The sequence below is a fragment of the Corylus avellana genome, chromosome 2 (genome assembly GCF_965113065.1).
Source record: "Corylus avellana chromosome 2, dhCorAvel1.hap1.2, whole genome shotgun sequence".
Lineage (NCBI taxonomy): Eukaryota > Viridiplantae > Streptophyta > Magnoliopsida > Fagales > Betulaceae > Corylus > Corylus avellana.
The window spans coordinates 45,592,665-45,619,830 of NC_142491.1; the positions used below are offsets into that span (position 1 = coordinate 45,592,665).

General features: G+C 36.0%; 4 protein-coding genes across 4 annotated transcripts; 2 read left to right on the forward strand and 2 right to left on the reverse strand.

Moving 5' to 3' along the window:
• The first annotated feature begins 8,126 nt into the window (after positions 1-8,126).
• LOC132185972 (O-Glycosyl hydrolases family 17 protein) lies at positions 8,127-10,942 on the forward strand. Its single transcript, XM_059599797.2, has 4 exons — positions 8,127-8,680; positions 9,152-10,128; positions 10,220-10,601; positions 10,718-10,942. The coding sequence occupies exons 1-4, from the start codon at positions 8,587-8,589 to the stop codon at positions 10,738-10,740; spliced, it is 1,476 nt and encodes a 491-aa protein (XP_059455780.2). The 5' UTR covers positions 8,127-8,586; the 3' UTR covers positions 10,741-10,942.
• Positions 10,943-13,224: 2,282 nt separating this feature from the next.
• ACBP2 (acyl-CoA binding protein 2) lies at positions 13,225-18,266 on the forward strand. The gene is made up of 6 exons (XM_059606437.2): positions 13,225-13,915; positions 14,681-14,786; positions 14,905-15,008; positions 16,511-16,602; positions 17,577-17,674; positions 17,951-18,266. The coding sequence occupies exons 1-6, from the start codon at positions 13,455-13,457 to the stop codon at positions 18,128-18,130; spliced, it is 1,041 nt and encodes a 346-aa protein (XP_059462420.1). The 5' UTR covers positions 13,225-13,454; the 3' UTR covers positions 18,131-18,266.
• A 1,649-nt stretch (positions 18,267-19,915) lies between these two features.
• On the reverse strand, positions 19,916-20,845 carry LOC148587789 (luminal-binding protein 3-like). The gene is made up of 2 exons (XM_088513402.1): positions 20,763-20,845; positions 19,916-20,668 (listed from the first exon to the last, which is right to left on the reverse strand). Exon 2 carries the CDS (start codon positions 20,521-20,523, stop codon positions 20,161-20,163), a length of 363 nt encoding a protein of 120 aa, XP_088369528.1. The 5' UTR covers positions 20,524-20,668; positions 20,763-20,845; the 3' UTR covers positions 19,916-20,160.
• Positions 20,846-21,182: 337 nt separating this feature from the next.
• On the reverse strand, positions 21,183-24,769 carry LOC132167167 (luminal-binding protein 4-like). The gene is made up of 5 exons (XM_088512823.1): positions 24,712-24,769; positions 22,428-22,635; positions 22,130-22,344; positions 21,791-22,033; positions 21,183-21,659 (listed from the first exon to the last, which is right to left on the reverse strand). The coding sequence occupies exons 1-5, from the start codon at positions 24,767-24,769 to the stop codon at positions 21,463-21,465; spliced, it is 921 nt and encodes a 306-aa protein (XP_088368949.1). The 3' UTR covers positions 21,183-21,462.
• Between the last annotated feature and the right edge of the window lie 2,397 nt (positions 24,770-27,166).

Here is a 27,166-nt window from a genome sequence, read left to right on the forward strand (position 1 = left end):
AGGCATAGCCCATCCCTCCTACCCAGGAACATAGCACAACGCAGAATGAGGCCAAAGAGGGAAGGGATTTTCAAAAAATAATTTTTTTTTAGCTTGTCTTAGAAAAATAAAAAGCGATGCGAATTTTTAAGAGAAAGTAAGCTGAGTGAGAGAAATTATGAAGAAAATTGTTTGTTAATGTAAAAAAAAAAAATGATATTAATTTTTGTAAGAAAAAAATGAAATTAATTGATTACCAAGATGATTACTTTTTTCTCCTTTTCTTTTTCATACAGAATTCTGGAACGCAATTGAACATATAAATGTAACTCAACCAATAATTAATCGTGGTAGGGTTCAAGTTAGGGGTGAAAAGGTGGTTAAGGTTAGTTTTTATTGGCTAAAACTCCTAATCGTAATCGTTTAGGCGATTAACCAACAGTTAACGGTTAATAACCCTAATAACCACTAACTGCTTTTACAATTTTTTTTTTTATAAAAAAAAACTTCGTTTTCATGGTAATACTATATTACCCTACTGCATATATACGACATCATCTCTAGATTTTTATCCATTCATTGTATATTTTTAAATATATAGATATAAAATATATTATATCACATATATATAGGTGGTTAACAGTTTTTTCAAAACCTTAAACCGTCTTTAAAAGCGGTTAACGAGCGGTTAGTAGTTAACCACCCGCATTTTCAACCCTAAGTGATCCTAAGTGAATCTAATCTATACCGGTTGTGTTGGACACATGTTTAATTGTGGTAGCGTTCAAGTAACTTCTTATATGAAGTTTTTTATTACACATATGATGAATAACTTCATTGCACGAGATGTGAATACGGTGCAAACGTTCTTTCAAATAATAAATAAAAATGAAAAGTTCACTTACTTCTTTCAAATTATTACTTAATTAATAATGTTCCTTCAAAAAATTTAAAATTAGCCAAGTGAAATGTTACACTTTTCAAAAAAAATTTCTAAAGATTGGTTCCTAATTATTGATGTGTCACTATATTATAAGTCGGTGACACATTTTTCAAATTTATAAATCCCGTATAATGGTGACACATCATTTGCATCTTGAGAACCAACTTTTAGAAAGAAAAAAATTAAGAAATGTATCACTTCTCATTAGCCAAAGAATTCTGTATACAGTTGAAATTAACAAATTATAGATATGCTTAGTTATGAAGCACGTTAGTGATGAGCAGAGACGGAGGGAGGGGGGGACCGGGGTGGGCCATGGTCCCCCCCAAAATAAGGAAAAAAAATATTATAAGTAAAAAAAATAATAAAAAAATTAAAAAAATTAAAAAAAAGTAAAGTTAAAGTTTTAATTTTAGTTATTTAGCCCCCTAAAAAAAAAAAAAAATTGGCCCTATTTTTAATTTTGTTGGCCCATACCCACTAAGGTTTTTTATTTTTGGCCTTTACTTTCAAATGTCCATTTTTTTTTGCCCTTACGGTAGTCTTTAGTTCATAAAAAAACAACTAAAATAATTGTTTTTTATAAAAAAAATTCTAAAGAATCGAAAAAAAATTTGGTTGGCCCCCTCCCATAAAATTTCCTGGCTCCGTCCCTAGTGACGAGGGTTTTGGCAAATAATTAATGAATTGACAGTGCCATCGAAATGGGCGTTCCAAAGTCTGATGATCGAGTGAAATTCACGAAGAAAACAAATGGAGGCAAGTAGAGCAACTCACATGTATACTTTGAGGAGTTGCAGACTTTGTCCAGCTGGAACTTTGACTCATAGAAGATGGAAACAAAAATCGAATAGCGACGAGCAAAGTGCAAAGAAACCAAATCCCTATTATGACACTTTCACCTTTATATTTCCTTTGCAATATCTCAAATCTTAAATTCATAACAATAATCGATTGCTTCCGAGGCTGGATTGGGATCCTAGCAATAGATGGGAAATTGTCCATAAAAAATTGCTGAAATTCTGACCATTAAATCTCATCAAAGGGTATATATGCTGCCATGTGCCATGCTAATTAAAAAATAATAAAATATTATTTAAATTTTAAAAAGAAAAACAAAATAATAAAAAAACATTTTTGCCATAGGAGGTGGCCGCCACCTACAATCAGTCCTTGGAGATGACAGCGTATATACACTTGGATGAGATTCAATGGCCAAAATTTCAGCTATTTTTTATGGACAATTCTCCAACTATTATTGCTGAGGATTTCAATCCTCCGAGGCCAAGTGACCACAATGTACATTTCTACCTAAAAGATGGTGAAACTATTTAATTGGTAAGAGACATTATATTCCATACAAAGAATTCATCTAAATTAATACACTCACAAAGTGTAAAAAGATTTCATCTTTAATCCTTGGTTGAACTATATATATATATATATTTTTTTTTCTAAGTATAGTTAAGTACCCATAATTAAGAGTTGGTTGAAACTGCTAGATCAACATTATAAATAGTTGTAAGACAAAAAAATAGTTTCTAACATTATTATCTTTAACAAAAAGTGATATAAGGGTTTATTGTAGGCCTTGTAGCTACTACATCAACATAGTAATTAATTGAGATAAGTCTTGTCTATACCATTAATTTATGGACTTTTTTACCCCATGGGCCCTTCTATATTTGACATAAATTAACCAACTTTGATAAATATAGTAAAAGAATAAACAATGATGGATAGGAACATATTCTATAATTTATTGTAAAAGACATATTTGTATGTACGCACTCTTCTTGTTCTTGACATGATTATATATAGTTGGTGGAGGTGAGAATTGTTGTTCTTCCGGATCCCCAAACTGAAAGATGGAGAAAAAGATAAAAATAAAAAATAAAAAGAAATAAAAGAATGGCCAGAATGGTATATATATTGTAAAAAGTTGCTTGTAAAACACATATATCTAATATTTGTTTGGAATTTATCGGTGTTTCATTTGGTTGTTGAGCTAGCTTATCAAACCACCTTTAGCTGCCATTCCAATTTCCATCAACACCTACAATTCCTTCATCCGTTGAGTAAACTATTTGGACTGACTGTCATGCCCTCTCTTCACATTAACCCTTCTCAATCAATCCAACAAGTTCATGTTACCCATAACACCCCTCGAAAAGATCTCAAGATTAGTGTTTAACCTAATTCCTCGTGTGTCCTTTTGGTAATTTGCATTGTCTCTCGCATGTACGTACTTGTATATATATATATATATATATGGTAGTAGATCCCCTGCTGCTTATAATAAAGCCTTGATTCTAGGGCTCATATATCAGATATGGCTTTGTTTGTTTGTGTCATTGTGTGAGAGAGAGAGAATTGTGGACTCCTTCTTTGTAACGTTTCTTGCTCAAATGAGTATTCCAACCACAGTTGCACATGCTGATTGATCACCATGATGCTGGGTGCTACTGTTTTTGAGATGCTCATTTGAGCAAGCAATGTTAAAAGTGGAAGATTTTGCATCTGGGTTCTTCTCGATCATCATCTTTCTTGTCTTCAAAATCCTTAATTTGATGCACCCTACTTCAGATAAGTTCTTTTTCTTTTTCTCGCTACCCAAACAAGCCACCAGCCAGGAGCTATATATCCAGGCCGCACACAGTTAAATGCTTCGGCTATATATATATATATGTTTTTTAATTCTTCTTTTCTTTTTTCCCTTGATGTTTGTAGTTGTATCCAGCGCCGCCCAGCTGCTAACCATGCATGTTTATTAATTTCTACCAAGGAACGGGGTTTATGAAGTTCTATGAAATAAGCACCCTTATTGTTGGTGCATTTTTTGGTCTAAAAGTCTTCGATCGGTGTGATTCACTGTTCTTCATATTCTTCGTGGCATCCTTGATTTTTAATTTCCTTGGTCTTCATGCTTCTTTAATTCCTGCAAAATAATAGTCCATCAGGAGAGCACCATTATTACTTGGTTTTTCAACCAAGTCTTGAAGAGAAGATCTCGGTTTTTATCCTCGAGTCTCGGGTCCACCCCTCGGATCAAAGTAGATTATTATTTGATTTTTCAACCAAGTCTTGAAGAGAGGGTCTCGGATTTTATCATCGGGTCTCAGATTCGACCCTCGGATATTGAAGATGAATGTTTTCTATCCTCGGGTCGGTTTTACCCTCGGGTCAAAGAAAGTGATTACTTGGTTTTTCAATCAAGTCTTGAAGAAAGGGTTTCAGTTTTTGCCCTCGGATTCCGGTTTTCACCCTTGGGTCTTGGTTTTCACCATTGGGTCTTGATTTTTATCATTGGATCTCGGGTGGAATAGGTTGTGGAATCCCCAAGACATGCTAAAATTTTCCTATCCAAGTTCCTCGAATAAAAGAATTTGGGGGATAATTGTTGTACCTCTAAAATACGGGTCAAAATATCAAAAATCAAGAGAAAGTCTAGGATTAACTTCCAAGCATATATCTCATTCATAACAGTCAAGCATATTAATGACTGGGGGCGCATATCTCGTTCGTAATCACCAAATTAATGATCGAGATCACATTGATTGCAATGTCGGGTTTACATTGACCATAACAGTCAGGAAACAGGGTTATTAATTCATCCATCAATCACTCTTGAATCCCATTTTCCTCGCCTGGTTACCATTCTAATCATTAGGCAACCTACACTATATATAGGCACATGCTATGGAGCTTAAGGTAGGCAATACATCCACATTTTTGAGAATATCAAATTCTGAAAGAAACTAATTTAGACATCGGAGTGAGACCCGCCGGCACCCTACAAGCGAGTTCTTCTAATGGACTATTATTTTGTAGGAATTAAAGAAGCACGAAGGCCAACAAAATTGAAGATCAAAGATGCCACGAAGAATGTGAAGAACACATACCGTTTACACCAATCGGAGACTGTTGGACAACAAATGTATCAACACTTATCAACCATTTGGTAGATTAATTTGAAGACTATATATATATATACATTTTGATATTAAAACCAATAAAAATAATCTATTTATATTTTCATAAACTTGTAGTTTCAAAATTTGTCATGAAATAATACCCGCTATATTTAATTTGTTTTTCTTTTTCTTTTTCAATTGCTTACTACACCAATATTCAGATAACCAATTAATCCCCCGATCATATATATATATATAAGAGCTAGCTGGTTGGGGTTGTGTGTTAAGGGTTTGGAATTAATATTGGGAGTAGTGGAAGAAAAATGTATCGGATCTTCCTGATGTTTCTTCTTTGATTTGTCAAAAGTTTGTGTTTCATGTTTTGGCGATAAAGCTAAACAGTAGATGTCTTACCTGCAAGCTGAATAAAGCTAAGTTTAGGGCCATGATTTGTAGTTAGAGTACTTCTTAATTAATTACTTAATTGTTAATTTGGCATGTAGCTAGCCACGATGGGTATATATTTTATATTTTTATATATATAATATTTATGTAGAATCTTACAACCACCGTTCTAACCTATAAAAAATAAAGTTGATGCTGACTGACCAAATCTTTGATATTAAGTTTAATGATAAGGTTGACCATAAACTAATTAACAAGCTAGCAGTTAAACTATAAATACATAGTGGGGGTGGGGGGGGGCATATTCTCCGTCGTTATATATATATATATATATATATATATACACATACTAATAAGTTTCAGTCAATGCTTTAACAATATATAAATTAAATGAGCCAAATCGTCTTGGAATTTAACCCCTCTCCCCTGAGTATTGCTTAGAAAAAAAAACCCACTGCCCGAAACTTGTGTTTGGATAGAGAGAAAGAGAGAGAGCGAGCATAGTTGGCTCATTGGCTAGGCTAATTAGGTGGCTGTTTAAGGCCCAAATTACTAATAGTATAATTAAGTTTGTTTTTTTTTAAAAAAAAAAAAAAGAAAAATTTAAGACCTCAATTATTGTAAATGCTCTTTAATTAAGGCTCAATTATGGTTATGAAAATAAAAATAAAAATAAAAATTTCCAAGATATTGAAACTTTAGATGAAAAGAAGAAAAAAAAAATTGAATTCATGACACCTTAAAGTAGCAAGTCATTTTGCTTGAACGTAAAACTTACATATTGATTAAGTTCGTTCGTTCAAATAAAGTTTAGAGTAAGGTAATTAAATTTTGTTTTTCACAAATAAAATTCTACATAAAGAAAATTATATGTAACTCAACATAAAATAAATTATATTTTCTTTTTTCTTTTTTTGTAATATTTGTTATTTTATTTTCAATTATATTTTTTAAAACATCTATATATATATATATATATATATATATATATATATATTCACAATTTTAAACTGAGTCAAAAATAATATAAAAAAATTACACATGCAAACACCTTGAAGTTTTAGAATTAGAATCATCTCTAGTTTATTTGAATGGAAAAATAAAATATATAATTAGTTATATTAGAATGATATTCTTGTTCAATTAAAAAATAAAAAATAAAAATACCTCTTAAATATAATTAATTAAATACTTCCTTAATTACCTGAATCTTCTACGCATGTCTAGATGGTTGTTAATGAAATCTCTCTTACTCTTTTTTAAAAAACAAACAAATCTGCGTCGTACTTGCCATGATTATTATTATTTTTGTCTCAGCTAAAAAGCATTTTGCCCGGACATACCCTCAATTTCCAACATCTTTCAGTACCCCTCCATATTTGGCGTCTTGCTCTGTTAAATGTCAGCAAAAAAGTTTCTTCTCTGACATGCTTTATTTTTTAGCGAAACTATGAGTTTTTTTTCTGATTTTTTTGACAGAAATTTTCTAATTAAATTATGTTAAACAGGTAAATGGGAGTACTATTATTATTCCCTCCCCCAAAGGGGCTTTTCTGAGTTGTCAAATTTGACGGGTTGTTACAAAAAAAAAAAAAATTTGACGGGTTGTGAACTTGTGATCAGACTGCCAATGCAGATATAAATATAATCCAAAAACATAACGTAATTATTCTTTTTTGTGTTTTTTCGACCAGACAAGTGGGGAGTAAAGACAAGTTTATAGATGCTGACGTTGTGATTCAAAATATCTCCTCTATTTTTTGGCCCTTTGTTGCGGATCGAGGCTGTGTTTGGCAAAGTGCCAGACCGGATCAAAAACTTCAAAAAAAAATTTCTCAAAATTAATTTTAATATTTTTACTTTTTATATCACATTAATCACTTTTTATTATTATTTAAATAAAAAAATTACTACAAAATAAAATTTTCATTTTTTTATACAAAATATTCTTACTTTTTTTTCTTTTTTTTTTTTTTCTCATATTAATCAAATCTACTACAATATCGTTTCACTTCCTTTTTCCATTCTATTGCCTAACACAACCGATGGTACGTAATAGAAACTTTTTGTCTTGTTTCAATCAGTGAAGCTAGATCCGAATTGGGTGTATAATAGATTTGAGTATTTTATCTTTTGAATTGTTTGTTAATATTTTTGTTTTGAAAAAAATTAGGGGAAACTATATTTTATTCCCATGAACTACAACGTCTTGGCACTTTCTTCCCATGAATTGTCAACTGTACTACTTTGCCCCCCATAAACTACTATTTTGTGCCTAAAACTCTCTTCCGTCAGTTAAAGTCGTTAACTCACACGATTAAAGTGACAATGCTTTGTAGTTCATGGGATAAAGTAACGGATTAACCGTCTGAGTTAACAGCTTTGACTGACGAAATGAGGTTTTGGGTACAAAATGATAGTTCATGGGGGCAAAGTAGTATAATTGGTAGTTTATGAGGAAAAAATGTTAAAGTGTTATAGTTCATAGTGGCAAAAGGTAATTTCCAAATAAAAAAAAAATTGTTACCATTACAAACAATTACTAAAGATAGGAGAAAATATTTTGGAATGCTGTTAAATTTGGTATCTTTTACGCCAAATTTTCAAAGAGTGAGATCACGACAAGGCATTGCTTGTTGACCAAGACTTAAACGCATCATACCTTCAAGTTATTTTGGAGTGAGATTCTCTTCGATGAGTCACTCAAATTTACAAAAATAAATGAGTCATAAGGTCTACTTGTCTAAAATTTTGTATTTTAAGTTGTTCAGGACAAGTAAGTTCAGGTAATAAAGTTTCGTATTTTAAGTTGTTCAGGACAGATAGATTATCCAATAAATTTTTACAAATTTCTGACAGTCTAATAACAATAGATCCTATCCCGTTCATTATTCCTCCCAACAATATAACCCTAGCCTCTTCAAAGGGTAATTTACGGCAAAAGTAAAAACTAAAGAACGAGGCTTTAGAGTTGTTTATATTACAATTCCTTCTCCATCGTAAGAAAAGATTATTCTCCTTGGTGTCCAACACTTCAACTAAAGCAAATTCTCCGTTACCAAGCATCACCTTCCTTGCTTGTATTCATGGTAGAGTAAAATCAAGAGACATGACACTTTATTGAATAAGTTATCAAAAATCTCCTCCCAAACAACAAGAAGATTGTGATAGAAGAGACTCAAAGGCAAAGCTAGAATTCCAAAAGCCAACACAAAAAATAAAGATCTCTCACAAAAAATCCAACCCTTAGCACCAACAACTTCCCCAATCTTAAAGCAAAGCATCTCAAGGTTACTTCTTCAGCAATGGCTGCCCCCATTGCGCCATTCATCGTCTTCATCTCCCATGGCCAGTACAGTCATGGACAAGCCTACTGGTGTTGTTTTTGCTTCAATGGTCACCAAAGTTTTACTCATCCTTGCATCAACCATCTTCCAAGGTATGTCCAAATACACAAATTCCTCCTACATTAAAGATTTTGGTCTATAATTAAACTAGCCACTCATAAATTTTACCATTTTCTATACAATTTTTTTAGTCGGTATCTGTAAAGGGATCAAATGTCTTTTGTTCATAGATTGGAGCAGAGTTAGCAGAATACTTGATCATTTACCAAAAACGAATCTTCTCTTCATCTATATAATAATAAAAATGACATAAATTCCTCTAAATCAGTCTGAAGAAAATATCCTCCAACCCATTTAAAATAATGTAATTTTTAAATATTTATATACACTTTGTATTATTTTAAATGAATTGTATGATATTTCTTTTGTATTATTTTAAATGAATCGTATGATATTTCTTTTTGGACTGATTTCCCTCCTAATAAAAAAGCCATTTTGTTTAAAATACATATTTGACCTGCAAAATCGAACTCTAAAGATGTCACTATTTTGTTGCTGATCAGGAGTGCAAGGAAACATCGGGGTCAACTATGGCACAGTGGCAAACAATCTTCCTCCGCCGGCCGAAGTTGCAAAATTCCTTTTAGAATCGACCATTATCAACCGTGTGAGGCTCTTTGATGCCGACCCTGCAATCTTGCGAGCCTTTGCTCACACCGGAATCGAAGTCACAATCACGGTGCCCAACGACCAAATCCCCAACCTCACCAAGCTAAGCTTTGCCCAACAATGGGTGAAAACAAATGTCGAACCTTATACACCCGCCACCAACCTCGTCCGAATTTTGGTCGGCAACGAAGTATTATCCACCGCCAATAAGGTGTTAATTGCAAGCCTTGTCCCCGCCGTGCAAACCCTTCACGCGGCGCTTGCAGCGGCCTCTTTGGACCGGCGGATTAAGGTTTCGACCCCCCACTCGTTGGGCATTTTGTCATCCTCAAGCCCGCCATCCACCGGCAAATTTAGACAAGGCTACGACATCCATGTGCTCAAACCCTTGCTTGCCTTCCTCAGGGCCACCAATTCGCCTTTCATGGTAAACCCATATCCATATTTTGGCTTCTCCCCGGACTCTCTGGATTATGCACTCTTTAGGCCCAATCCAGGGGTTTTTGATGGGAACACCAAGCTTCTATACACAAACATGTTGGATGCTCAATTGGATGCAGTTTTCTCGGCCATGAAACTATTGGGCTTTGACGACATTGAAATTGTTATAGCGGAAACGGGCTGGCCTTCCGTGGGAGATTCATCCCAAGTTGGCGTTAGCCCGGAAAGTGCAGCCGATTACAATGGAAACCTTGTTCGACATGTGAATTCCGGTAGCGGGACGCCACTCATGCCCAACCGGACATTTGAGACGTACATTTTTGCCCTATTCAATGAAAATCTCAAGCCTGGCCCAACGTGCGAGAGGAACTTCGGGTTGTTTCAGCCTGATATGACACCCGTCTATGATGTTGGGATCCTACGGCCCACGGTAGCTGCCGCAGCCGATAATCACCCTAACACATTTTTGTTAATCGTCATTATGTTTATGCTTGATTGGTTTGTGGACTTGGCTCTGGCAGGCTAGGTCATCCATTCCTGATAGGACACCAAGCCCAGATATAAGCCCAGGCCCAGATACAAGCCCAGGACCAGGTGTTCCACCAATCAGCCCAATTCCAGGACCAGGTGTTCCACCAATGGGCCCAATGCCACCAGTTGAGGGAAAACAATGGTGTCTGCCCAAAACAGGGGTTGACCCAGATACTCTGCAAAGGAATATTGATTATGTTTGTGGGCTGGGCTTGAACTGTGGGCCTATCGAAGAAGGAGGGGCGTGCTTTGAGCCCAACACAGTTCGTGCCCATGCGGCTTATGCAATGAATGTGTACTATCAAGCCATGGGAATGTACGGCTATGATTGCGATTTTGAACAAACTGGAGCCATCACTGATGTGGATCCAAGTAAGTATATGAGACTTTTTTTTTTTTTTTTTTTCATTTTAATAATCACTTATTCCTTTTTTGGGGGCATTTTGAAAGGGTTTTCATTTTTCTGTTTGTCATTTATGTTTAAACAGGCTATGGAAGGTGCAAGTATTGAGAATGGAGTGAATTGCAATGAAGACCATTTTAAAGTTATTTTTTTCTCTTCTATTTTGTTTTCTTCCCTTTTAGCCAATAGAATAAATGATTATAGGCATTGATATGTAATGATATTATGTTAGCATAACAGTTTCATTGGCTTATGGATAGTGTTCGATGTTGAAGAATGGTAATCCATTGAAAGAGCTATAATATATTTAGTTCTCTCTCCTTTTGTTAAAAAGTAATTAATCTATGAACAATGGGTGGGCCTTGAATCAGAGTTTGGAGGAGTCCTTCATATCACCAAATATCGATAGTTGCATATTGTTACGTTACTGATTTTAAGGATAGAATTTAAATTATGAGGGAATAACCTTTTAGATTTGAAGTATGAAAGAAATCTTAAACTCATTTTCAAACACAATGTTTGGCATTCATTATGCTTACTCTTTACTAATTGATCACCCTTTAAATAGGGGACTCAACCAGTACATGAATCAAAGTAGAAGACTTGGAGATAAACTCTGACTCTGACATAAACATAAACTCCGAGTAAGACTTACATGCGGTCCTTCTAAACTACCGCAATCTACGGTAGTTTAGAAGGAAGGCTGAGATCTTCCAAGGGGTGATTTTAACCCAAAATGGCAGTAGGCGCTTTTTTTTTTTAAATGATGGCAGGAAGATGACCCGTTAACTTCCAAGGGGTAATTTTGGGTTTTTCTCTGGTGCACTTTGGGTAGAAAAACCCAAAATCGACAAAACCACCAACCTCTTGATGCTTGTCAACGTCGGTAGCCCAGCATCACATAAGACGGAACCTGCAAGCAGAGAGTTCGCAACCAGAAACATAATTGAAGTGCACAAACTGTCTGGGCAAATTCATCTTTACAACCAAACTTGCTCTAGCTATATCTGAAAGAACTAGAAGTAAAATGAACAATTTGACTAGAGCTGATAAGTTTATGGACAATAAGACATAAAATCAAAAGCATCATAACATTGATCTAAAAGATCTAAGCATAATTGACTTTGGAGGATCTAATATCTAATATACAATATCGGCTTTCTTCAACATAATCATAGTAGATTAAGTGTTTACAAGCTAAGTAATCCAAATATAGACACGAAGACAATTCATGTAGTGAGCATTTATAAACTTATTAGGTAGCCATACATGCCAACAACAATTCTAGAAAATTTATCATAATCCAAGGAATGTGCCAAATTACAATTAACATATTTATGAAATTAATTTGATTTCTTTACAACTCAAAATGACAATAGGTAAAAATAAAAAATAAAAAAATTACAACCATAAAATGGCCCAAAAACATAAAATTCGCAATGCACATCAATCTCGCTGAGTGCATCGCCGCTGTGATCATCAATCTTGCCGGGTGCATCGCCGCTCTTCTGGGTGGAGGCAGGGACTCCATTTTTGGGTAAAACCATTGCACCACAAACCCTAAGAAATACCAGGTCTATGATATTGGGTTTTTCTACCCATAGTGACAACAGGATTGGAAGCATAAGAGAGGTCATCATCGTTTTAGGGTTGTCGGCGTTGGTAAGCACCGAGAGGCTAGAGATTTTGTTGATTTTGGGTTTTTCTACCCATAGTGCATTAGAGAACAGAGAGAGAACTCAGATAAGTTTTGGAGAAGAAAGAGATGTGAGAGATGAGAATTAACGGGGGCATCTTCCTGCCCTTTTTTTTTTTTTTAATATAAAAAAAAGCATCTACTGCCGTTTTGGGGGTAAAATCACCATTTGGAAGATCTCAGCCTTCCTTCTAAACTACCGCAGATTTGCAGTAGTTTAGAAGGACTGCATGTAAGCCTTGCCCATAAACTCCTACAATTGCTTGAAGACAAACTCCTAACTTTATAATGAAATAAACTATAAACTCCTACTTCTAATAAAACATTGCACCGTAGTGCTATATATTCAAACTCTTAATTAAAATAAATAATGGTTGACATGATATATCTCATGTCTATTATCATAACACATATACTAATGATGCATATGTTAACTTGACCCACTATAGCTTTAATTGGAGTTGGAGAGACTAAGAGGTTGATGTCCAATAATTGAAAATACACATCTAAGGTGTTGCTCGTGAGATAGAAATTAGTAAATCTAAAAACTCAATTCTTATACAACTTTTGTATAACTTGGTTGATGTGGAGTGCTCGTAAATCATTGGATTTATGCATATTTTTTTAATAAAAGTTGATATAATAATTTATTATGAGCACTCTATTTCAGTTCAATTACAAAAAAGTTGTATAAGAGTTGCGTTTGTAGCATTCTTCGGCTAAAAAACATTAAGATCAAATTGTTTTGAGGCTCAAATCCGAATTTAAACCAAAAAGCCATTTAATGATTTAATTTAAAAATAATGGTTCAAGACTTAAAAAAAAAAATCAATCCGATAAAAGATGCAAAAGCTGATCGGAAGTTCGGAACCATCCTCACTCTCATACAATGCATTTAAATACGGTGCGTTCCGTTGGTGCAAAATTCCCTCTCTACAGTAGCGCTCCGTCTGAATCATATCAAAAAAACAATTCGTCATCTTTCAGATTTGTCCCATCTCTCTCTCTCTCACTCACTCACATCAAACCCCTCAATTTCTAGGGTTTATAGCTCTCTCTCATGTCCCATTTCTAAGCGTTTAGGGTTTTTGTTAATTATTGGTTTCATAGGCTTCATCGTACAACCATGGGTGACTGGCAACAGCTCGTGCAGTCCATAGTCCTGGGCCTCATTTTCTCGTTCCTTGTCGCGAAGTTGATCTCCATAGTCCTCTCCTTCAAAGAAGACAACCTCTCCATCACTCGCTCCGCCCCAAAACCCGAAATCCCAGACGACCCGAACCCGGGTTTGGCACACGAGACCGACTCGGTGGTCGCCGAGCACGGCAGCGTCCGAAACGACAGCGTTCCGGGCAGCGATGTCGAAACCGACGACGACGATGATTGGGAGGGAGTGGAGTGCACGGAGCTGGACGAGATATTCAGCGCGGCCACGGCGTTTGTGGCGGCGGCAGCGGCTGATCGGCTCTCCGAGAAGGTCTCGAGCGACGCCCAGCTGAAGCTCTACGGGCTCTACAAGATCGCCACCGAGGGCCCGTGTAGTGCGCCGCAGCCCTCGGCTTTGAAGGTCACGGCTCGGGCCAAGTGGTATTTGTGTTGTCTATCTTTGGAGTTTTGTTGGTTTTTTTTGTTTGTGTTGGTTAAATGGGTGTTATTGGTTTGGTTGTTTCAGTTGTGGGTCTAGTGGGCTTTGTTTGGAATGTGATTGAACTAGCTTGGTAATTGGTAATTTTGGTTTGTGTACTGTTTATTTGTACGTTTTGTTGAATGGGTAATTTTGGTTTATTTATTTGATTTGTGGGTCTCGTGGGTTCTATGTGGAATGTAATTGCATGGGCTTGGTGGTAAGGGCCAATGTGGTTTTGGGGTGTGTTTGATTGTATGTGGAATTGAAGGTTTTGAGCTATTTGACTTTAGGTCAATGGGAAATTGGGTATTCTGAGGGTGCGTGTGAGTATTTGTAGTCGATGTTAAGCAACAAAGTTAATAGAGTGGGTGTAAGGGTGAAAGATGATTGATGGATTAGAAGCACATTTTAATTGTGAGACATATGTCTAATTGTTGCCAAATTAGAAGCACAGCATGAGACGTGGTGATTGTAACTGTGAGAACTTTTTTGTCTGTATTTGTCTTCAGGTGAAATATGTACATGTAAATGTTCTAGTCAAAATTTGCCTCGAATGATACTCTTGAACAAGTTAGGTCATAACTACAAAATTCTATATATGGAGTGCTGCATATAAAAGGTTTTGATGTGTAGGGAATCTGAATAGGCTGCTGAATTATGTTTACTACTTTAAGATTTCCTGGCTGAGCATGTGAATTTTTTTTCCATTGACTGTTGTGTGGTAGGCAAGCATGGCAGAAATTGGGTGCTATGCCTCCTGAGGAAGCTATGCAGAAGTACATTGATATAGTATCAGAGTTATATCCTTCTTGGTTGGATGGTTCAGCTCTGGTGAGAATCTTTGTTTTCCCGGCTTGCTGTTTCTTGGTGCTTCCTGTTCATATTCGTATTCTCTATTGGATGTTCTTTTCCCTACCCATTCCTGGTTTTTTGATTCATGTATAAGTAGAAGAGCAGAGGTGGAGAAGGTGATGCACTGAGTAAAGATGCTAAAGGGCCAATGGGACCGGTTTTCAGCACTTTTGTCTATGAGGAAGAATCTGGAAATGAGTTGTAAGGTTCTTGGAACTTCTTATGTAAAAGGTTCAGTGTTATTATTTTAAGCCTTTATTAGTTCTGTCAAGAAGATGGTTTCATGTGCCATTAAGTGGTTGTGTGTAAACATACATGTGGAGCGTGTGCATTTATGTCTTGGCTTGGCTTTGATCTGACTCAGCTGCAGGCTGCTTATATTCTGAATTTGGGGATCCTGTATGAGGGTGTGTGTATACCCATTCGCAACCCTTAGCAGCTAGTCAGGTTAAACAGGAGTTGTTCAGGTCTTTTTGTGAGGGGCCTGGAGTCAGTTTTCTCTCTATGACATTGTATAGTGGGGATGACTGATGTCTTGGAAGAGTAACCATGAGGGCTTTTTCTCAGTGGTATTTTGTAAGTTCCTATGAGTTAAAATTTGACAAAATTTCCTGTCAAAGGTTATGTTGTATTTTCTGCACCCCTTGAACATTATTGCCTGGCCTGCTGCAAGAGATTATGTATAGATGACTGATGATTAGATGAGAAGAAAATTGGAATTGTTTAGTAGATGGTTTGGGTGCAAGAAGATGCTAGAATAATTGACCTTGATCCAGCTACACTACATTTTGCCTCATGATCTTTGCATCCCCCCATCCCAAAACAAAAGAAAAACGCCACCCAAAGAAAGCTGGTTTTTTATTCTCTTATTTCGTGCTTTTTGGAATGAGTTGGATTATCCATTTTTAATATCTGACTCGACTATTGGCTGCTTGCTGATGACTAGTCTGGTTGTAACTTTATAGTGTGGAGAGAGGGCCTTTAGTAATTTTTGTGTTGGTTGTGTAATGAGATAGGCTGTCTTTACAACGCTAACTTCCTGTTTTCAATTTAAATGTAATGATTATAAGATTGTTAGGTTTACTTTTTGGTCATTGAGCATGACTAACATGATTCGCTTGATTAGGGGTTTCTCTTGTATGCAGGGTTGTGACCTTCTGCATTTTTTTTAATGAGATTAAATTACATAATAAAAAAAACCGCAATTTAGTTTGCTATTGTTCAACCACTGATAAAGGTTTTGAGAGGTGTCTTTCTTGCTAATGAAGGAAACATTTAGTAGTTTTATGATCTATAGCTAGGTTTTGGAATGCTAAGTGGTGCATAATGAGTTAACATGATGTATCTGTTAGATCCATGACTCTTAGCATTACAAAGCATTAAGTTTTTAAATAACTTATAAAATCTATTAACTGTTCCTTAGTAACAAGCTTCTTTCACCAAGAGATACGATATGTTGGAAGAGAAACTATTGATAACAATGTCAAAAGTATTTCTTTCTTTCGTTCTTTTGACTGAGCTAAATACTTCTTGTTTTACTTTTCAGGAAAACTAACTTGTAAGTTAAGTGTTCCTTAGTAATAAAGTTCTTTCACCAAGAGATACGATATGTTGGAAGAGTTAAATTATTGATGACAATGTCAAAAGTAATTCTTTCTTCCTTTCTTTTGACTGAGCTAAATGCTTCTTGTTTTACTTTTCAGGAAAATGGACGCTATTCATGCCTTCGCTAGGGAAGGAGAAGTGGATAATTTGCTTAAGTGTATCGAAAGTGGCATTTCAGTAAATCTGAGGGGTTTGTTTCTTTTTAACTGTCTCCAGTGTTAAATCTGTACAATTTCTTAATGATATCGATATCATTGTTGGATTTTCATGGTTGTTGAGATCCTAGAGGCTTTTCTACAATGTCTTTAATAGAGTTATTTGGGTAATTAAACAGGGCAAGTTCTTGTGAACAGCTTAGGATCAGCTCTTGAGAAGGTCACTTGTTTAAATGAGCCATGCTTTCAAGCATGATTGCTTAAGAAGCCAAAGCTGGGCAATGTTAGGTTTGACTCTGTGATAGTTTTGTACAATTAAGGTAGACCTAATTGACAAAAGAAAAAGTAGCCTTTCTAGTATCTTATAATGATTATCTGGATTATTGATGGTAGATATTGATAAAAAATTGCATGTTAGATTGGACTGACTGACAAGCTCAAACAGCTCGAGAACAGCTTGAGTTCACCTAAGTATTAATTAACCAAAGCTAGAAAACACCGGCTTTATCTGAGGTCAACATCAAGCTCTCAACTCATCTGATTTGAACTGCCCAGTACTCTTCTCAGTTCTATTTGGCTCGGGTTCTTTTAATCATGGCATAGTTTCCACTTGTTGGGGTAGATGTATAGGCTCATGTATCATTTGTATGTGCATTTTTTCTTCTTCTTTCTTTTCATATTTTAACTATTTCTGTTGAGATATCCTTAGATTTTGGAATCCTGCTGCAACCTTTGGCAGAAGCTTGTTAGGATAGCAGTGAAATTGTTTTGGACGCATGAATGATGTGTAGTAGCTTAACTTCAGAAGCTCAATTTTGCTGTGCTGGAAAATTATAAAAACTTTATTGACAATCAATGCTTGTACCATTTCTGTTCTCGATGTGTATTACGCTCTCCTCTAACAAAAGGCAGAGCTCAGAGGAGTTTTTTCCAGCTTCAACCTCTGTTTGCATCTAGGATAATCAAAACTTATTTTGCTTTCTAAAACAGTTAACTAAATTGATTGCAGATAGCGAGGGACGGACTCCATTGCACTGGGCTGTGGATCGTGGCCACCTTAAGAACACTGAATTGCTTGTTAGCAGGAATGCTGATGTAAATGCAAAGGTAGTTTATTTATGTATCATTTGTTGGCATTTTGGACTGCCTTCTTGCTCTCAATACATTTTGTCTTTTGAAATATAACGATGGGAAAAGAACCTGTAATGGTCTTTCTTCTTTTATGCGTATATTTTTTTGCCTCGGGCAATGAGCTTTAGCTCGAATGGTACTTTCTTTGTATCAAGGTGGAATGTGAGGCTGTGGGTAATAAGAAAAAGTAGTTCTTTGCCTTTTCAACTTTCTTTTTTGTTATTAATATTGTCTGTCTCTCTCTATTGGAAGGATAATGACGGCCAAACCCCATTGCATTATGCTGTTGTGTGCGAGAGAGAAGCCATTGCCGAATATCTTGTGAAGGAAAATGCAGAGACTGATATAAAGGACAATGAGGGCAACTCTCCTTCTGATCTGTGTGAGGCAAACTGGCCTTGGATGCAATTTGCAGGGAAGCAGATTGACTGATAGCTTATTAGTCTTAGGTTTCTTTCTGTCAAATTTGTTTTTGACAAATTTTCGATGGATGTGTATATGCTTCTGTATAACCCTTACAACTTTTATATCTTTCAGATATATGAAATTAGTGATCAAGTTCTTTCTACCTTAGCCCTTGCCCCTTCACCATTACTTTTTTTTTTTCCCATTCTTCCCGATACTGTACTTAAAGAACATATAAAGTTTGATTTCAAGGGGTTGAAACAGCATGCATATGCTTTCTTTTGTTATGGAATTGTCAAATTTGATTCATTGTTTCGAAGTTGTGCACTTGTGCATTTAATGTGGCAATAGAATATACCCCTAGGGTTTCTTTCTCTTCTCTCTAGCGCCTCCATAGAGAAAAGCAAGACTAAGGGGGTGGGAAGAACGGCTGACCAGGTTCTTCCCACCCCCGCCTTTCCTCTTCTATCCCTCTTCCTCTCTCCATGTTGCCTCTCAACAGTGATTTCTTTTGTCCGGTTTTATCCATCGCCTTGTGCAATTTATTCTATCTTTGTCAGAAATCACAACTCCAGCCCCTCCTCCGACGTTCCACTGTCTCTTCCGAGCCATGACAACAACATTTTCATTCGGATCCGTCATGGGTTTTCAATTTGGTTTCTTTGAAGTTTGATCTGGTTTCCCACTGGCAGCCCCACCACCCATCGCACCCCTCCACCATTGTTTCCGGCATCATCTCCTCCCACCGTTGCCTCTCGCTCACCCTTTCGGCCATCCCGGGCCGACGCATCTTAGCCATCTTTGCCGTTGGTGTTTTTGACTTTTGGTTTAAGAGATTTTATTCTGCTTTTAATTTATTGTATTTGTTGTCTCTTTATTTTTCTTTGTAATTTTTTGTTCACCCTGCATCTTTTCTTGGCTAGATCCTTGATTTGGCCTCCTTTTTTTTTTTTTTTTTTTTTTTTCTTTTTTTTTAATATAATTTTTGACAGAGATTTTTCTCTCCTTTTCGACTACTGATGGTCGGCTACCCTTTGGAGTGTTGTTTCGTTTACAGAATTTTGCTGTTTATAACAGCCTCTTTTGGCCGTATTGGTTCACTTGATGGGCCGAGTCATTTAATTGACTCATTCTCGACTGTTACTAGGATTTCTTTGTTGATTTTATTTGTGTTCTTGTAATTTCCCTTTTCCATTCCCCCACTTTGAATAGAATAAAAAATTAAAAAAAAAAAAAAAAGTGGCAATAGAAGTAACGGAAGTAACTTCTTGGAATGTTTGTTTTCTGAAATCTTGATATGATTGTAAGTATTGAGTATGAGACTAAATCTTTAAGAATAATACTGTCGAAATTGGGGAATGGCTTCACAGGGTTTGTAAAGAGAAATGACCACACTTGAAAGGAATGACAGATTGATACTGGTTAGAAAACAATGTGCTTTTTGTGGGATTCATTGTTTTCTTTCAAATTGGGTTGGAAGTTCTATACCTTAGTTTGGAGAAACTTTGTCTGTGGGGCTGCAAAATACGAATACTGGCTAATCTTGGTTCCTTTCTAATAAAGGTTATGGAAAATTTAGATAGTTGATCTAGTATCTAAATCATTAGGGAAAGAGTACTTCTAAAAATCACTTTTTAATTCCACAAAAGTGATGTAACAATCTCACATACTACACTTACATGATGGGTACTAATAAATAAATAATTAATTCAATGGTTGATAAACACTACCACGTCATCACAATAAGATGAATGATGCATTTGATATATATATATATAAAGAAGATTGCAATCTCGAAAACCAACTACCTGTACTTTGATTGCTGAAAAAATTAATTGTGGTAAGTACAAAACCCATCTTCTAATATAGGATCTCTCTATACAAGTCACCACGTGAAAATCGGACAGAAGAAAAGGAAGGACAAGTAGTGACCTTGTCCCTCACACTGTTTCCTTCCACTCTACTAAGCCAAACACCAAAAAGAATTGGATTAGAAAAAGACATTGTTTGTTTATCCTACTCTTCAATTCTCTTAGCACTACCTAAAGCTTATATCTTTAGAGTTCATCATGGGAATCATCATCATCATCTTCGCCGCCATCTGATCCGCCGCCAGGGGCTCCACCAGACCTCTGATAGACAGCAGTTATAATTGGGTTGCAAACAGCCTCCACCTCTTTCAGCCTCTCCTCATAATCCTCTTTCTCAGCATCTTGATTGTCATCCAACCATTCCAGTGCCTCTTTAACTGCTGTCTCAATCTTCTCATTCTCATCAGACTCTAATTTGTCCTCAAGTTTGTCCTTGTCATTTATCTGGTTCTTCATGTTGTAAATGAAAGTCCCCAGGCTGTTTCGGGCATCAATCTTCTCCTTCACCTTCTTATCTTCCTCAGCAAACTCCTCAGCCTCCCGGACCATCCTGTCAATGTCGTTCTGGCTCAGCCAACCCTTGTCATTGGTGATTGTGATCTTCTCAGAACACCCCGAGGCCTTATCTTCAGCTTTAACGTTTAGAATACCATTGGCATCAACCTCAAATGTGACTTCAATCTGAGGAGTTCCTCTGCTCAAATAAAACAAGCCAATTCTAGTAAAGTTGAAGCACACATAACTTTGATAGAACGTAAACAGATTGAAAAGAGGCATGGGAAAAAGACCTTGGAGCTGGAGGAATTCCAGTCAAATCAAATTTCCCAAGCAATCTGCAGTCTTTTGTGAGACTCCTTTCCCCTTCAAAAACCTGTTGGAGAGAAACAAGTTGGCATCAGGACTACTCTTTATGCTAAACTAAGAACTCATGCAAAAAGATCGTGTACCTGGATTGTCACAGTTGTCTACTGATCCTGGTAAGTAGTGAAGACCTGGGATTTCTTGGATGGGATAACAGTGTTTCTAGGAATCAATTTGTCATCACTCCACCAACGGTTTCGATACCAAGAGTGAGCGGGGTGACATCCAAGATAAGGATATCTAAATACAATTCAATAGAAAAGAGTAGTCAGTAAACCTGTAGTCATATTCTTAAAAGATTGATGAAGAATTCTCAAATAACTTATAATTGTAAGTAAAAGTACCTTTGGTTTCATCACCACCCTCTCCACTCAAAATGCTTCCTTGTACAGCAGCACCGTAAGCTACAGCTTCATCAGGGTTCACACCCTTGTTTGGCTCCTTACCATCAAAATAGTCCTTAAGAAGCTGTTGAACCTTTGGAATCCTGGTGCTTCCACCAACAAGGACAAGTTCATCGATTTGGTGCTTGCCCAATCCGGCATCTTCCATAGCCTTCTTAACAGGTCCCATGGTCTTTCTGAAGAGATCATTGTTCAACTCTTCGAATCGAGCCCTGGTAAATGGTTAAGAGAAATCCACACCTTCAAAGAGAGATTCAATCTCCACACGGACCTGATGCTGGCTGCTCAAGGCTCTCTTGGCACGCTCACTTTCTCTCCTCAGCTTCCCAAGAGCCCTATTGTCTTTGCTAATGTCCTTTTCATACTTCTTCTTAATCAATTTGATGAAATACTCCATGATTCTATGATCGAAGTCCTCACCTATAAGGGAATTGAATGAATATTAATTAAACCTCTAATCCTTTTCCAGACTAAATTGTTCTCTACCCAGTACTCACTTGAAATCATTATTAACCAAATAGAGAGCAAACATCATAAGCAAATGTACTTACCTCCCAAATGAGTGTCTCCATTTGTGGCAAGAACCTCAAAAACACCATTGTCAATTGTCAAGATACTGACATCAAATGTCCCGCCACCAAGGTCAAATACAAGGATGTTCTTCTCACCACCCTTTTTGTCCAAACCATAGGCAATGGCCGCCGCAGTTGGTTCATTTATAATCCTTGCAACGTTCAACCCAGCAATAATACCAGCGTCCTTGGTAGCCTGCCTCTGGGCATCATTGAAGTAAGCTGTAGAATTCAATACAAAGTATGAATTAGCCCATCACCAAGCATATCTATCAATCTTGTTGGTATTCAAATTTCAAACAAAAGGGTTACAGTTACCAGGAACTGTCACAACAGCATCCTTAATTTTCTTCCCAAGAAATGCCTCGGCTGTCTCCTTCATCTTTGTTAGAATCATAGCACTGATCTCCTCAGGGCTAAAGACCTTAGTCTCCCCATCCTTGATCTTGACTTGTATGTAGGGCTTTCCATCCTTGTTCACAATCTTGTATGGAACAAGCTTCATGTCCTTCTGCACCTCCTTGTCATCAAACCTATAGAAACCAAACCACAGTTTTTAGAGCCTTGACAACACATAATATCATCTACACAAGAGAGAGAGAGAGAGAGTGATTACTTTCTTCCAATAAGTCTTTTAACATCAAAAACGGTCCTCTCGGCATTTGCAGCCACCTGATTCTTAGCAGCCTCACCGATCAATCTCTCACCATCAGTGAATGCAACCCATGAAGGGGTGATCCGGTTTCCTTGATCATTGGCTATGATTTCAACATGCCCATTCTTGTAAACACCCACACAAGAATAAGTTGTGCCCAGGTCTATCCCTGTAACATCCCCAGCCCGTTAAGGCTGAGTTTGCCACTTTTTTTCTTTTACAACAAAAGTTATTGCAAAGATCTATAAGGTCTATCAGAGTACTTGATTTTAAAGGATACGAAAAATGTATAAAACATTATTCAAGAGATTTTATTACAAGCGAAATTAGAAAACATTAAACTTTAGTTGCGGAATATCATATCATTACAATAACTTATATGAAAAGACTTTGAAAATTAATAATTATTCCCACCCCATTCCGGCCTCCTATTCCAGCATCCTTTCTACCTGAAAACAAGAAATAAAACTGAATGAGCCCAAAGGGGGCCCAGCAAGTAAAATCCACAACCATAAATAGTTTTACTCCTTGTTCTCAGTTTTGAAAATCGTTTTCGCAAATAAATATAATTCTAGCCATAATAATATCTGTATGTACGGTTGCATCTCCCGTAACATATACATACTATTACATCTAGTAATAGATCATCGTTGTAAATCATCTTTATAAATCATCATCATAATGCATCATTATAAATAATCTTTGTAAATCATCATAGCATATCATCGTTGAAAATATCGTATCATTTTCTCATAATAGGGCCCATGTACACTATTACCCCTGTGCACGAGGGTTGCGGGTCCTTGTGACCATGGCACTGAACTGTGGCCACAGCCATGCCCGACCGTCAATTAACTCTTTCTTGGTGCACTCAACGGTCTAATTGATGGAATACCACCTTCTGGCATAGCCTCCTTCAGTGGTTTCGCCTCCATCCGAGTATCGGTACCGAACTCTTCTCATTCTTACTTATCTTGGGGCCAAAAATACTCTCCTCCATACATGTGCCCTCATTTCATAAACATTTATCTCATCTCTTGTACTTTTCTTTGTACTTCTTTTGATGCATCTTAGGGCAACATGTAGGAGGGTTTATCATCATTTTTCTTTCTTATAAACATCATCATTTCTCAACTTTCTTTTCTCAAAATGGAAACCTTTTCAAATATAAACTTGTTGTACTTAGAAAGCGTTTAAAGAAATAGAAACTTTCTAGATAATTCACTTAGAAATCCTTCATGCATGCAACATAACTTCATAATACGTAAATAAAATAATCATTTACAATTAAATAAAGAATGAATAAATAGCATGACATGAAGTAATTTTAGAAGGGGTAGTGAATTTACTTACCTCTAGACTGAAGCTAAAAGTGGTATGAAGGAATCTAGTTGCTCCAATATGACTAACACCACTAGTATATCTTTTGAAACTAATTTCTAAAGTCCGCTATCTCTTGTGTTCTTTCTTTCTTGTAGCGCTTGGTCTCGCCCTTTCTCTCTCTGTTCTGAGTAAACACTCTTAGAAAGAAGAAAGACCGAGTAAAAAGCGGAAGAAGGAAGAATATATGCAAGAGATGGGAGAGGAGTTGAGTGGTGAAAATTGTGAAGGAGAAGAGCTCTATTTATAGGAGAAAATCAAATACTATTCTACCTTCAATTTACAATTATACCCTCATTTTACTATTTCACCAACCCTATACTATTTCACCAACCCTATACTATTCTACCTTCAATTTACAATTATACCCTCATTCTATCTTCAATTTACAATTATACCCTCATTTTACTATTTCACCAACCCTATACTATTTCACCAACCCTATTCTATTCTACCTATCCTATACTATTCTACCTTTTTATTCTACCATCCTTATACCTACCATTTACTATCCTATTATTTCACCAATTACCATTCTCTAATTACCACTCTCATAAATTTCTCAAGAATTAAAATCCTTAGCTACAATGGATATTAAAATAACATCATTATCAAAATAATCTATTTAAATAGCTTTGAAAATTCTGGGACACTACAATCCCAATTACCGTTCCCAATTTAGTTGCTTCCTCTTTCGCAATAGAAATTGCAAATAAACTTCCTGTTAACAAAACCATCTACTCTGTTAATTACGCCTTCCATTCACATTGCAAAATTAGATTATTCAACCATAAACTACAATTTAAATTTAAAAATTACATTTTTAAATCATAAATAGAGAAGTAAGTGCAAAACAAACACTCACCGAACACAAGAATGCCCAGAATGATCAGATGCACGTGTGGTCTCAACGCACCGTCCATCGCATGGAGCTCCAACCCTTAACAAAGTACGAAGAATTCAGATTCGTGTTTGTGTTTCTCAGTGTCAGTACGAAGTTGTTCGGTCGCCAACAAGTGTTTTCTCCCTCCTTAATATATAGGGATGGGTCCGCCGTGAATGTCAGGGTTAGTGTTTCGGAGAGCTGTGTCATCGACGATGACGTGGACCAATGGAGTTTCAGGAGTCGACATGTGAGCCAATGAGAATGGGTGTTTCAAAGAGAACTATCATCGACGATGACGTGGGCCAATGGAGACTAGGAGTCGACCTGTGAGCCAATGAGAATGAGTGTTTTGTGTTGGGACGATCCTGGCCCTTCATTTTCCAGTCTTGGCGGTCTCCTTGGTCAGAATAAACTGGTCTATACACTCTATACGATTGACATGAGTCAAAGAAAGGATGAAACAAATTTCTTTTTATGGAAGTAAACTTTGTTTATGGTAAAGTGATGGGGAGAAAAGGGTTAGATTGTAAATGCCAATAATAATAATAATTATTATTATTTTTCTAAGTTGCTCAAATTTTATTGCCTTACTAGTTGTTACATATGAGAATTTGAACCCTAACATTTAACACATGATATACTAAAGGATGGACCAGGCTTCCATGCAGTTCAAAAAAGAAATACATATCTGCGTCATGTGTAATATCTAGGATATTGCACGTGGTGCAATACCTTTATATTGAGTTAATGATCTAAAGACCGATTTGGTTACCTTCAACTCGATGATCAAGGGTGGTGAAACTATTTCAATGGCCAAAATTAGTAGTTTAACTACCTCTAAAAATTAGTTGGGAGTGACTGAACCATCCTTTTGCTCATTGAGAGTGATTCGATTGCTATGTGTAACGAGATAATAATGAAGGAGGTGGCGGAATAAAAGCTTGACGGTGGTTGGGAGGTGGCGGAAGAGTAGAGTGAAAGGTTACTATGGGTGGAGAGGTGAGGCAATTGTGCTGAAAATGATAGGAATTTTTTTTTAGATGACATGGTAGTTTATGGGCCTTTCATTTAACATTAGTAGCTCAAATTAGGGCTATTGCATAGGATCTCAATCCTAATAAATGTTAAAATATGATTTATTTAACTTGAATAAAAAAAATCTACAATATTATGGAATTCTCCATACAAACCAGATGATATGAATTAAACTAATGAATATGTAAAGAATCTTAATAATGTGGTCGTATTTAATCTACTAATATATATATATATATATATATATATATATATGGGTGTAAGGTTTATTGGATTAGTTGTTTTTTATTTCAAATGAACATGAGGCCAAGAGAGATTAAGAAGTATAACATTGTAAATGATTGTTTTTTTCTTGTTATTTTTGTTTTGTTTTGTTGGGCCATACATAGTAAGTGAATTACCTAAATGCTTTGCCTTTGTTAATATCATTTTATAAAGCAAATGACTTTCATCCCCCTAATTAATCCAATAGTTTCTTTTAGCAAACTTGACAAGTTTGCTGTTACTTTCTAAGACGATTTAGGTGGAATATATTTTGCTATTTTAATTTAGCATATGATGTACATGCTCTTCCATGTCTCAAAGAATTAGACTGCTTTTGCTTTTGTTGAATGTGCTAAAGCACTGTAAGGCTTTACCAACGTGTGGACTTATAAAGTAATGGTGCCTTTACTTTAGATTGAATGGATTAATTGATTCCAAAATCCTTTTTCTTCCATAGAAGTTTGGTCAATTTATCTTATATTTTTCAAACCTTCTTTATGCTTTATTGTTCAAAACTTCTCGAGGTTTTCTCTCTGTTCATTGCATTAGCCTTTTCTTTTATACCAAATTGACCTTGTTTGAACAGTCATTAAACTTGATGATCCAGCAATTTGCAATGTCCTCCTTAAACTTTAGAATTAGATAATTTTTTATGTTATTTTTGCATAATGCTTTTGTGTGTGAAATGATAAGGAAATGAGAAGTATGAAATTTCTTCATATGAAAAACACATATCTATAGAAACTTTTTAGTCTCGTTTCAACAAGAATGTAAACATTGTTTGAACACGACACAGCAACCATCTAGGTAACAAGTTCTACCTCGAAATGTTTATGTGCATGACACGTGTCTGGTTTGAACGAGACACAACTTAATTAATCACTAGGAAAGCTGGCAAGTGACATTCACTGTGGTATGGCATTTGACACGTGGCACCCAACCATGTTCAAACAAACCCTATCTCGTTCAAATGAAATTCCTCTCATTCGAATAAAATGCATATTTTTGAAAAAAAAAATCTAAATTTAATTATTATTCTTATTTTTCATTTATCCTGAATATTACACAAGGTGTTTGGAGTTCTTTCATGGTGTGTTTGGGTGTGTGAAATTATATGAATGGATGATTTATATCA

What these genes read in the sequence shown, in the direction of transcription:
- LOC132185972 (XM_059599797.2), top strand. Translation starts at nt 8,587, where the DNA reads ATGGCCAGTACAGTCATGGACAAGCCTACTGGTGTTGTTTTTGCTTCA. An exon ending in TTGGGATCCTACGGCCCACG is followed by an intron (nt 10,129 to 10,219) that starts GTAGCTGCCGCA and finishes TGGCTCTGGCAG; the next exon opens with GCTAGGTCATCCATTCCTGA. An exon ending in CATCACTGATGTGGATCCAA is followed by an intron (nt 10,602 to 10,717) that starts GTAAGTATATGA and finishes ATGTTTAAACAG; the next exon opens with GCTATGGAAGGTGCAAGTAT.
- ACBP2 (XM_059606437.2), top strand. Translation starts at nt 13,455, where the DNA reads ATGGGTGACTGGCAACAGCTCGTGCAGTCCATAGTCCTGGGCCTCATT. An exon ending in GGTTGGATGGTTCAGCTCTG is followed by an intron (nt 14,787 to 14,904) that starts GTGAGAATCTTT and finishes ATGTATAAGTAG; the next exon opens with AAGAGCAGAGGTGGAGAAGG. An exon ending in GAAGAATCTGGAAATGAGTT is followed by an intron (nt 15,009 to 16,510) that starts GTAAGGTTCTTG and finishes TTTACTTTTCAG; the next exon opens with GAAAATGGACGCTATTCATG.
- LOC148587789 (XM_088513402.1), bottom strand. Translation starts at nt 20,523, where the DNA reads ATGGTCCGGGAGGCTGAGGAGTTTGCTGAGGAAGATAAGAAGGTGAAG.
- LOC132167167 (XM_088512823.1), bottom strand. Translation starts at nt 24,769, where the DNA reads ATGGACGGTGCGTTGAGACCACACGTGCATCTGATCATTCTGGGCATT. An exon ending in AAAAGACTTATTGGAAGAAA is followed by an intron (nt 22,345 to 22,427) that starts GTAATCACTCTC and finishes TGGTTTCTATAG; the next exon opens with GTTTGATGACAAGGAGGTGC. An exon ending in TGCTGTTGTGACAGTTCCTG is followed by an intron (nt 22,034 to 22,129) that starts GTAACTGTAACC and finishes TGAATTCTACAG; the next exon opens with CTTACTTCAATGATGCCCAG.